The sequence below is a fragment of the Rattus norvegicus genome, chromosome 15 (genome assembly GCF_036323735.1).
Source record: "Rattus norvegicus strain BN/NHsdMcwi chromosome 15, GRCr8, whole genome shotgun sequence".
NCBI lineage: Eukaryota > Metazoa > Chordata > Mammalia > Rodentia > Muridae > Rattus > Rattus norvegicus.
Window position 1 is genome coordinate 27063038 of NC_086033.1, and position 11326 is coordinate 27074363.

At 48.2% G+C, this 11326-nt stretch overlaps 1 protein-coding gene across 2 annotated transcripts; it reads left to right on the plus strand.

Annotated features, from left to right (window-relative positions):
• The first annotated feature begins 661 nt into the window (after positions 1–661).
• On the plus strand, positions 662–3312 carry Slc39a2 (solute carrier family 39 member 2). 2 transcript variants are annotated; one of them, XM_063274222.1, is made up of 4 exons: positions 662–1438; positions 1613–1743; positions 1985–2030; positions 2405–2492. In XM_063274222.1, the coding sequence occupies exons 1-3, from the start codon at positions 1324–1326 to the stop codon at positions 1994–1996; spliced, it is 258 nt and encodes an 85-aa protein (XP_063130292.1). In that variant the 5' UTR covers positions 662–1323; the 3' UTR covers positions 1997–2030; positions 2405–2492. The 2 variants fall into 2 exon arrangements, with proteins under 2 accessions (XP_063130292.1, NP_001100730.1); NM_001107260.1 differs by having other exon boundaries at positions 1200–1438; positions 1980–2030; positions 2405–3312.
• The last annotated feature ends 8014 nt before the right edge of the window (positions 3313–11326 follow it).

The following is an 11326-nucleotide window of genomic DNA, read 5'->3' on the forward strand; positions in this document are numbered from 1 at the left end:
GTCAAGGCTTTTAGATCTCTTGGCACTGAGGGACATCTGGTAGACCATTCAGGTCCAGCAATCTGAGGTCCAGCACGTGAGGTCCAGCACGTAAAGCTTGTAAATTTTCTTGTATGATGAAAGTGACAAGATTAACAGTTGATAATTCTAGGACTAGATGTCAACAGGGACATGGCAGAGCTTACCTTGACTAAAACAAAGAATGTGTTGTTTGTTTGAAGTTTGTGGGTTTCCTCAAACTTTAAAGATAAAAAAAAAGTGTTTTAAGTTTTTATATAAGAGAAAAAAGCAATTGACTGATTTCACTGGGGGATATGGGGAGGGCTTCATCACAGAAACAGAAGTGACAGGTGGGGCATAGTAGCCCAAGGCTTTGGAGAAGCAGAGGCAGGTAAATCTCAGTTTATCAAGGCTAGCCTGGTCTACATAGTTCCAGGCTGGCCAGGGCTACACAGTGAGACCCTGGGTCAAAAAAAAAAAAAAAGTGACAGTATCCATGTTGTAACAGTAGGGAGAGAGAGAGAGAGGGAGGGGGAGAGAGGGAGGGAGAGAGAGAGAGAGAGGGAGGGAGGGGGAGGGGGAGAGAGGGAGGGAGGGAGGGAGGGAGGGGGAGAGAGGGAAGGAGGGAGGGAGGGAGAGAGAGAGAGAGAGAGAGAGAGAGAGAGAGAGAGAGAGAAAGAGAACAGATCCCTGGGAATTTCCATGCCTGGAGCTATTTTTCTAGAGTTAGAGGAAAGGGGACTCTCTTTGCTTGCTAATTCACACAGAAGAGTAGCAACTCCACCCCCTTTACCCTCAGGTGGCCCCAAATCCTCTCTGAAAGGGTTCAGTTCAAGTATCAGCAGAGCAACCTGTAAGACTTAGGATGGGGTAGAGCAAGCCTATGGAAGGCTTATATTAAATGTCCTGACCATGGCAGGACCAAATTAACATAACTGGGACCTAACTACCATAGGTTGTTACACTTGAGGTCAGATCAACCCCAGACATGAACTAAGAGTCCTCAGAGCGCTTGGATTAGTCACAGCATAGAAGAGAAAACTTCTCTGAGCTGTACCTGGCAGGGAGTCTGGAGTTTCTGGTTTGGAAGCTCAGGAAGGTGTGAGGCAGGGGAGGGGCCTCCAGATAGTGGGAGGGTTGGTGGCTGGGGCTGAGCCCTCGTCAGCTATGCGGCTGAGGGCTGTGTAAACCCAGACAGTGCAGGGACAAGAGGGTTAGCAACAGTCCTGAAATTCACGCAAGGGAATACTCCACTTTGGCTGCTTCAACCGTTCCTCGCTGCTTTCGCCTTTCTGAGGTCTCTGCTTACCCTACACCCCAGAGATGGAGGTGCTACCAGGAGTTAAAATTGGCTGTGTGCTTGCCCTCCTGGTTTTCACACTGGGCTGTGGTCTTACTCCCATCTACGTCAAATGGTTCCAGACGGATGCAGCAACAGGTATAGCCCCCACTGACTCTGTCCCTCACACTGTCTTACCTCAGACCTCTCCTAACATCTGGCTCTGGTTCTCTCACATCCCTCCAAAGACGGCGGGGAGCGCTGTCTGTTGCTCTTCATTCATTCCCATTGACCTCGTCGCTAGCTGGAGAATAACCCCGGCTCTTTTATTAGGTCACCACCACAGGGTTCTCAGCCTCCTGGGCTGCACCTCTGCCGGTGTCTTCCTGGGAGCAGGGTTGATGCATATGACTGCTGAAGCCCTGGAGGGAATTGAGTCAGAAATTCAGAAATTCGTGGTGCAGGTGGGTAGCACAGAAATCAAGTGTCAGGGTTATGGAGCCGGGCTGATAGACAGAAGCTAGAGACATCGGGACCGCTTAGATAAGCACAGCCCACGGGTGGGACAGCAGCTGTTGGGTAGGAATGGGAGCGGTGGTCGGGGTGAGCATCCAAGGAAAGCTTGGTGCTTGAAAGGGCAGGCAGGACAAGGACTAGAGCTGCCTCAGACTCAGTCTAATTTCTGTTTCTGCCTTCCTAGAATAGTACAGGAAGTAAGGGGAATTCTTCTCGTGATGCTGCTGCCAGTTACGTAAGTATCTACTATTAGCCCCTGTCTGGAGAGTGAGGAGAGCCTGGACTTTTCATGCCCCCTTTGATAAGTGAAGGATACCGGGACTCTCTTCTCTCAGATCAAATAATTTAGAGAAAGCCAGTGCCGGGCCTAATCCTTTGTTCGTGGACCTCAGAAAAGGCTCTTGGTTGACTCCACCCTTCCTACCTAAGACACTCTGACCGGCTGCCCTCAGCCCCCTGGGTCTCTCTCTCCTCTGTACGTCTACTCTCGGGCTCCGTGCGCCTTTTTGTCCTTTTGCCATTTTTTTCCATTCTCCTCTCCTGGTCCCGTGTCCATTCCGTGTATTGTCTCCTTCCGCCCTGGCTTATGGTTCCTCTCTCTGTTCCTAGGTGGAGTACCCCTACGGAGAACTTGTCATCTCCCTGGGCTTTTTCTTTGTCTTCCTTTTGGAGTCGCTGGCCTTGCAGTGCTGTCACGGTGCTGCTGGAGGATCGACAGTACAGGAGGAGGAATGGGGAGGGACTCATGCCTTCGGATTCCACAAGCATCCACCCATACCCTCACCCTCACGGGGTCCCCTCCGCGCCCTCATCCTTCTGCTCTCGCTGTCCTTTCATTCCGTATTCGAAGGTCTAGCTGTGGGACTGCAGGCAACCGTGGCAGCTACTGTACAGCTCTGCGTTGCTGTGCTGGCTCATAAGGGGCTTGTGGTGTTCAGCGTGGGCCTGAGGCTGGTGAAGATCGGCACTGGACCACGATGGGCCACGTTCTGCATACTGTCCTTAGCTCTCATGTCTCCTGTGGGCCTAGCCCTAGGGCTGACCGTGGCTGGTGGAGCCTCAGGACAAGCACAGGAATTAGCCCAGGCGATATTAGAGGGCATAGCAGCTGGCACGTTTTTATATGTCACCTTCCTAGAAATTTTGCCCCGGGAGCTGGCTTGTCCTGAGGCCCCTCTGGCCAAGTATGGCTGTGTGGCTGCCGGGTTTGCCTTCATGGCCCTTATTGCTTTGTGGGCCTGATACATTCCTCACTGCCCTGTTAGACCTAGGATAACTTCTCCTGAGGACACTCCCTCAATAACTTAAGTCCTCAGACATTATTTTCAGTGAGACTAAACATTTACTAGGTACAGACTAACCCAGATTTTATATACGTGAGATCCCGTCCTTGCTTGGGACTTAGAAAGAATGTTTTGGTTACATGCCTATTTAACTGGAAAATTGGTATCAAGACCATCACTCCAGATTTGTTATTGTGTGTAATAAAATTCCCATTTTACCCGTTGTTCCCTTCAATCTCACTGTAATCCTGTCTCTGGTAGAGGAAAAGGGGGTGGAATAGAATTGGGACCATAGTCATTTTAGTGGCTATAGGCCATTTCCCCTCCAAACATAGGACTGCTAAAAATAAATGTCAACAACCTTTTACTCCCTTACCCATGATAGCTGAGAAGCAAACCAGCATTTAGAGGAAGATGGACGTTTAGAAACAGAAACTAGGGGAGAGATATTTTTCCTTCATGAACTACTTCACCCGACTCTCAGTGTCTGCTGTCAACCCCAGTGAGTTTCTATTTTCACACTGAGTCTTGTGTAGCCTCCGGGACACTACTGCTACCCTCTGAGCTTCTCTCTTTCTGGCTGCCACGGGCTGAAGGATTAAAAACCAGTGTTTGCAGAAGGGGACCGGCGCCAGATAAATACCTAGTGTGATTATCTGAGGTGTAACCACCTAGTGACTTTTCTTCTGTCTCCCTGACCAACTGCTACTAAAGATAGTGCAGAAGCCAGCTACCCCTGAATCAAGGACAGACAGGAGGACGGCTCCTCTGCCCTCGCCTGGTTGGAGTATCTCACGTAAGGAAGAATTGGGGAAGGACAAACAGGTTCTGCAGCTCAATAGCCCTCACCAGTTTGCCCTTTCTTGTGATTTTCAATATGATGGCCCAAACAGTCTTTGCATGAAAAACTCTCCTGAGTTCATTCATGTCTCAGTCTTCTCTCTGCCATGTTCCCCTCCTGGAAAAGTAAGAAATCTAAATCCAGTCTCCACACAACCAGGGATCAATGGGAAACCAAATAGGTGGGCAATGATAGGAGAGAGAAGAGGGGAATATTTTCCCTAGAGCACAGTCTGTCCCGTTGTGTGTGTGAGCATTAGATGCACTGGAGTAAGGCCCCTGGGAGAGGCTGGTGTGTGCCAATAGCACGGGCTCTGACAGAGAACACCTGTGATGTGACAGGTGCTGCACTGCTGTTTGTACACAGACTGCCTTGCTGGCACAACTCCAGCAGTGCCATTATCCCGGTAGTAACCTAGGAAAACCGGCATCCAGAAAAGTTAAGGAACTTGATCTCTCAGCCAGTGGGGCCTCAAAGCTCATTTTCCTATAACTTTAAAAAGCTCGCCTAGAGTCTCTTCTTCCTTGTGCTTCCTCTTCCAAACGTTCATTTGTGTTAGAATCTCAGAGCGGAGCAGAGTGTGGGGCATAATTGAGGAAGCTGAATGGGAGGGTATTCGGTAAGATGTGTGTGGGCAGGGTTTAAACAAAGCAAGAAGCCTGCAATCCCCTGAGCTGAGTAATAGCACGCTCCCCGTAGAAACTAGAAAGGACCAGCCCCGAGAGCTGTGTCCTCCATCTAGGGAGGCCCAACCAGGAAGGCGCTAGAATAATCTTATTTCCCTGCTCTGATGTGCTAACGTCTTACTAAGTAAAGCCAAACAGAAGCCTGGGGATAGAAATGGCTGTTAGTGCTCTATAAAGATGGGTCGGCCTGGCCTGCGGGGACACAAATCTGTCCCCTGCATGGCATCCAGAACTCTGGCGGGATAAGTTGTGTGGAAGCTAGAGAACTGTACCCATCACAGGAATTCGTATAACTAAGAAAGGAACCTGATACGGAAGTGCCCTGGCCTGCCGTGGCTCCCTCCATGTTTCTGGATCGCTGGTGCCATTAGCATTGGAGGCAGAGGAGGTGGGGTTTGTTACCTCAACTGGCTGATGAGGCGTGAATTCTTTGTGCCATCCCAGAAATCCTGGATTCCCCTTTGGCCTCCGCTCCAGAGCCACCAATCCTTTCCTTTCCTCCCCTTCTTTTTCCCCAAATTCTTACCAACCGGGGCCAGACATGTGTTTAGTGTAAAGGATCTTGTGTCAAGAACAGACAATAAAGCTAGAGGGTGGGCCCATCTGGAGAGCACCAGGGAGAGAGTGTCTGGACCAGGAGAAGGTCTGCGTGCTTTCAGAAGGCACAAATTGAAGCAACACTGGGAACAGGGGCAGGCATAAGAACCAGGGTGGGAAAGAAGTGAGGCAGCTCTGCCTGCTCGGCCTGAGGGAGCCTGTAACAGAAGATGGCTAGGAAGAACAATGAGTCTTAAAGACAAAGAGGAGAGGTGATTCAGGCTGGTGGAATAATCAGGAGTGTGTGTGTGTGTGTGTGTGTGTGTGTGTGTGTGTGTGTGTGTGTGTGTGTGTCAATTTTCATGTCTTCCTGTGATGATGTAAAATACAGAGGGAGTTTTCTCTGGGGCCACATAGGTGTGGCTGTGTCCCAGAAAAGATTGAGGTCACCTCACATTCCGAGTTCCACCATGGTGACATCCGCATGGAGTTTGTTGCTGCTTTTGGGTTGGTTGATGGTTTGGTTTGGTTCGGTTCTTGTTTCGACGCAGAGACTCTCTATGTAGCCTTGGCTATCCTGGGACTCACTCTGTAGACCAGGCTGACCTCAAACTCATAGAGATCCACCTGCCTCTGCCTCCCAAGTGCTGGGTTTAAAGGTGTGCCAAACCATGCCAGAAATCAGTGTGTTTTAATAGTGACAGGACAGAGTCATAAATCAAAACGTCAAAGGCCTCAGTTACTGTCTGATGACATTCTTAACCCTGTTGACATCCAGGGTGAGCGAAAGCCAATGGTCTATTAATTCATCCCAGAAGATTTTACCTGATAGAAAGATGTCAAGGTGAGTAATGAATGGCTACTTGGGAGGGGAGGGGGCTAAAGATAGCCTAGAATAAACTGTAATTAAGCACCAGACCTGCAACATTCCAACTTCTCCACAGTCATTTAAGTTCTAATCAGTCAATCAGCCTGCCAGAATGTTCAGTGTGTGAATGTCTTTCCAGGAACTGTTGTTTATGCCCTAGGTCACCTTTCCCATCTCTTATAGACACTTCCTCGGATATTTTGTATATTATTCTGACAAGCACCAGCCTCGGCTTGGAGAGGGCTTCCAAGAGAAGGGGTGGCCGGGAGCAGGGAAAACAAACCACGTGAAGTCAAATGGTGGGTCCATGCTGGTGGCCTACGTTCTTTCAGCTTGAGACAGCTCTCTCTGCTAGTAAAAAAATTCTAAAAGCTCTCTGGATGGCTCATGGGTTTTTTCGACCAAAGTCAGAAAAGCTGCTACAAGAAATTCTTGAATTTTCCAACCAAGTCAGGAATCCCGTTAGGAAAGTTCTACAAGTAATGCTTGGGTTTTCTGATCAAAATCAGAAAGCCAGAGAATTTTCTTCAAGAGCCATGTTCTCTCTTCAGATAGCCTTCTCTGGTTAGTTGCTAACAGGCATCCTGAACAATCTGTCATCTCTCTAAGTAGTTATTTATCCCAGGTTCTCTCTGGACCATCCCACCAATCAGCATTCTGGGACTTCAGCCCCTTGATTCTTAGGAAGAGACAACAAGCACAACACACGCAATAAAATGGCTGGGTAGGACCCCACCCTGGAATCACCACCTCCTGAGTTCCCTCTGTCCCAGGCTGATCTAGAACTCAGGAATCTGCCTGACTTTGTATCTTTCTGACAAACTGGCTTGCTCACAGTGTAGCTGCCTCTGTTCCTTTAGATCTGTGAAGCCCCTTATACAATTCATATTGCCTCCTTACATTTTTGCAAAGTTGAAAAATTATGTATTTTTGAACTCATATCTTTGGAGTTCCTTTCCACAGCCTTAAGGGCTGTCCTGAAGGCCCCAGTGTTTACCGTTTGGCTGAGACATCGGCCACACCTTTGCCTCCTGGACTCATGCTGTCTCTGATTTTCATGGAGTCATTAACATTACCAGGAAGAACATTCCTCGGAAGAACGTGAAAATATGTACATTATTATATAAACAAGCCTTACGCCCATAGCAGCCATCAACACTCTTGGAGGCCCACACCTGCTGGCCCTGTCCCAGGGGAGGGGACCAGTCATTCTGTCTCTTCCGAGATCATGTCAGTCTCGGCAATATATGCCTAAGAAGAAAAATCAAGAATTAGGCTTCCAACCAACGTCCTTCAGAGAGCCGACTTTATGTTTCTGGTACCAATAAGCTGTTGTCTGAAGTAACCTTTCTGGGACCTTTCCTGCCTCTGCTTTAAGGCTGGGGGACTGGTTTGGTTTGGTTTCCACATTGCAATCACAAGAAGACCGTTTGTGATGAATGGGAGAGAAACTAGAGTTCAGAGAGTTTACTGGAGCAGAGCAGGTCCTCAGGCAGAGATCACCATTTGACAGCCCCTTGCTTAGTACTCATGAGGACTTGGGTTTGATCTCCAGTACCAAAGAAAGAGAGGGACGAGCTAAAACCCCAGATTCACTCTGCTGGGGTAACCTGTGCGCCTTGGTCTTCCCTAAAGAAGTTGTGACTCATCCTGTGGGGTAACCTGTGCCTCTTGGTCCTCCCCTGAGGAAGTTGTGGAGTGTCTTGCCTCCCTCACAACAGAAAATAGACCCTGGTTTTGGATACAAAGGACAGCGCTGGAGCTTAGAAGGGTGGGAGTGTGTACAGACACCCTAGGCAACCTGAGGAGATGCCCATTGCCATTAGCAAAGAGGAAGCAGAAATAGATTATGTATCAGGGATAATCTGTCAGGATGCTATAGAATATGGTTTGGGGTTTTGGAGGTTTTCTGTGTGTGTGTGTGTGTGTGTGTGTGTGTGTGTGTGTGTGTCACACGCATGCTTTTGGTGACTCTCCATGGTCATATCATAGTGTACCCTATATCGTCTATGAATTCAACATTATGAGAGAGAACCTGCGGGCAGACAGATCTGGTAAAACTAAGCTATATTGCTCTGGGCACCGCATATCCTAGCTAAACCCTGAGCCTCGGGTCAGAAATCATTCCTCTTTTCAGGCTACTCCTGACTTACGTCTCAAAAGTTCTGTTTCCCACTCTGACCTTTCTTCTAACCATGCTTTTACTTCTGCCTACTGTAAAGTCACTGTTCTGTTGGTGTCATATATTGCTCAAAGACAGGGCTATGTTCTGAGAAACATATATTAGGTAATGTTTTTCTGTCATTGAGCAAACCTTGAAGAGTGTGCTACACTACCCAAGAAACCCTTGGTCTCTGTAAGAGAACACTGTGAGTCTATTGTCACATATGTGGTGCTATATGTTGGACTGGCCGAAATGCAATTCCGAAGCTCATAAGAACAATCCTTCGTGATTTTCCAAACTGAACCTGTAAGGCCCTTTTTCATTCTGTTCTGATTTCTCATTCTCTTGAGCTGTCTCTCACCTCACCTGCCCCTAATGTCTGAAAGACTCTCACATTCCTTAGGAGCAAAACAAGATTCAAAGCAGGTCTTGGTTTCAGGACTGCCTTATGTTCAACTTCGACGAACAATAGGGCTGTAAGACCGGAATCTGACCACAGGGGGGTGCTGTGTCTCCATGGATAAACTAGACCATGTAAGACCAAAAACTAGGGTCAACCGGGGACAGCAAATGTTCTCCCCCCAAGTTCCTGTAAAATACCTTTTCTCCTGCCTCAGATTCTGGAGCAGAAACACCTATAGTTGTATGCACATACGTGTACACTTAAGTGAAATTTGTTCCCAGTTGTGAAAATTTCTCTGCTAACAGTACAACCTTTGTAACTAATAAAGGCTGGTTAAGGTCCTGGTCTTCACTTTTTCCTTTTGTTCTGCTAAGTGACCCCAGTGATTACAGCCGTGCTTTGCTTTTGTTCTGTGTGCCATTTCAGCCATCTTTATTGTCTGACCCAACACCCATCCAACAGCTAACCCCAACCCACTAACACCCTCTTCTGACACTGGCCTACAACATCTAAACAGGCTTAGGGGTAGGGCCATAGCTCAGTAGTAGAGCACTTGCCTAGCATGCACAAGGTCCTGGGTTCAATCCCCAGTACAAGAAAGAAGAGGAAAAAGGGGAAAGCCTCAGCATTGAGGACGTAGCTTGGCTCACTACCATGTTGGAATGTGAGCACTTGATGCCAACGGGCTCAGTCTGCCACCCACTGCCACTGAAGAAATGGTACAATTGGGACTTCCATAAAGCAAGCTTTAATGACTGCAAATATCTTCTCCACATTATTCATAAAGTGCTTTCTCCTTCATACTTGTGTGGGTGGGTGGGTGCACATGTGCACAAGCTCACACTCAAGCACACGCATGCGCATGTTTGCAGTGCACTAAGTGTTTATGTCCACATACCTACATGTGAAGGCAGAGGTGGACTTTGGATTGAATCCTTCATCATTTACACCTAATTTTCTGAGGCTGGGTGTTGTCTGTCACAACCCTGTAAGTCAAACAGCCACCATTGTCCTGCCTGCTTGTAAAAGATCACCATAGCTAAGCTTGTTGACATGCAGGAAGGAAGCAGGGTCATAGGATCCTGACCTGAGAACTCAACCCTATGTGCCCACATCCCATGAGGCCTTGGATCTCAGAGAGGAGCTAGGATATATAGCCCAGGGAAGACTAGAAGGGAGCTGTGCCTGCATTGGGGAGTCACCGCCTATGCTGGGTACAGACCTTCCAGTGCGCCTGCCTTAAAGCTGCCCACAATCTCTAGGGAAGCTTAATTGGACTCATTAGCTTTGTTACTGGGGCCTCCTGAGGGGGAGACACACATTGCTTAGTTCCACACCCTCAGGAAGAAAGTACTCTCAATACTAGATCCCAGTGGCATCCACTGATTGGCCAGACCGGATAGCTAGTGATGTCCACCGATTGGCTAGACTGGCCAGCTAGTGATGTCCACCGATTGGCGAGGCTAGCCAGCTAGTGATGTCCACCAATTGGCTAGACTGGCCAGCTAGTGATGTCCACCGATTGGCGAGGCTAGCCAGCTAGTGATGTCCACCAATTGGCTAGACTGGCCAGCTAGTGATGTCCACCGATTGGCTAGACTGGCCAGCTAATGAGCTCAGGGACCTCCTGCCTCTGCCTCCCAGTACTGGGGTTATAAGTGCACAGCCAAACCCAGACTTTTTAGTGTGTGCTAGGGATCAGATCACGGGTCTTCATGGCTGCATAAGGACTTTACATGCTGGGCCATCTCCCCAGCTTCTCCTTTCCCCCTCAAGAGTCCAAGAAGGAACTTGCATCAACTACAAGACATCTGAATCCCCATGGCTGTTACACATATTTGGCTGACAGCCTCTTACAGAACCATAGCTTTGCCCCCAGACGCCCTGGAATCCATCAATGAATAAAATCCTCAAAGGAAGTCCCTTTTGCTGTGACCTTCTTGAATCACAAATGAAGTTATAAGCAGCACATCCCCTGTAGTAAGTCGCATTCCGAGTCTGGGTTTACTACTTTGCTGAATGATCCATCTAAAATGTTCTCTGGGTAACTCCAAGGAGGATCCTGAAAGATGAGTCTTTAAGGAGTTCCATTCCTTTGTCTTTTTTTTTTTTTTTAAATTTTAGTTCATGTATGTGTGTGATTTCTCTGCATGTTTGTCCGTGGTGCACAGACATGGCCTTTAGTGCTCCTCCAAGACTAGAAAAAGGCACGCATCCCTGGGGGCTAGAGTTATGGATGGTTGTGAGCTGCCATGTAGGTGCTGGGAATTGAACCCAGGTCCTCTGGAAGTATCAATTGAGTCATCTTTTAGATTAGGATGACCTTGAACTCAGAGATCCTCCTGCCTCTGCCTCCCAGGTGCTGGAATTAAAGGTGTGTGCCACCATCACCCAGCTTTCTTTCTTTCTCTTATTTTATGTATGTGAGTACATTGTAGCTGTCTTCAGACACACCAGAAGAGGGCATCAGATCCCATTACAGATGGCTGTGAGCCACCATGTGGTTGCTGGGATTTGAACTCAGGACCTCTGGAAGAGCAGTCAGTACTCTTAACCACTGAGCCATCTCTCCAGCCCCTCAGTCAGTTTTCTTAAAGGGCACGATATTGATGACATCTCTGAAATCCTACAGTCTTTCACAAACAACAAGAAAGCCTTCTAAGATCTACAACAGCTCCTCTTTCCCAAGCTTAAAAATGTTATTAGTAAAAAGAACGACACTGTTTTCTTGGCTCCCATGGTCACACTC

What these genes read in the sequence shown, in the direction of transcription:
- Slc39a2 (NM_001107260.1), top strand. Translation starts at nt 1,324, where the DNA reads ATGGAGGTGCTACCAGGAGTTAAAATTGGCTGTGTGCTTGCCCTCCTG. An exon ending in CCAGACGGATGCAGCAACAG is followed by an intron (nt 1,439 to 1,612) that starts GTATAGCCCCCA and finishes CTCTTTTATTAG; the next exon opens with GTCACCACCACAGGGTTCTC. An exon ending in GTGATGCTGCTGCCAGTTAC is followed by an intron (nt 2,031 to 2,404) that starts GTAAGTATCTAC and finishes CTCTGTTCCTAG; the next exon opens with GTGGAGTACCCCTACGGAGA.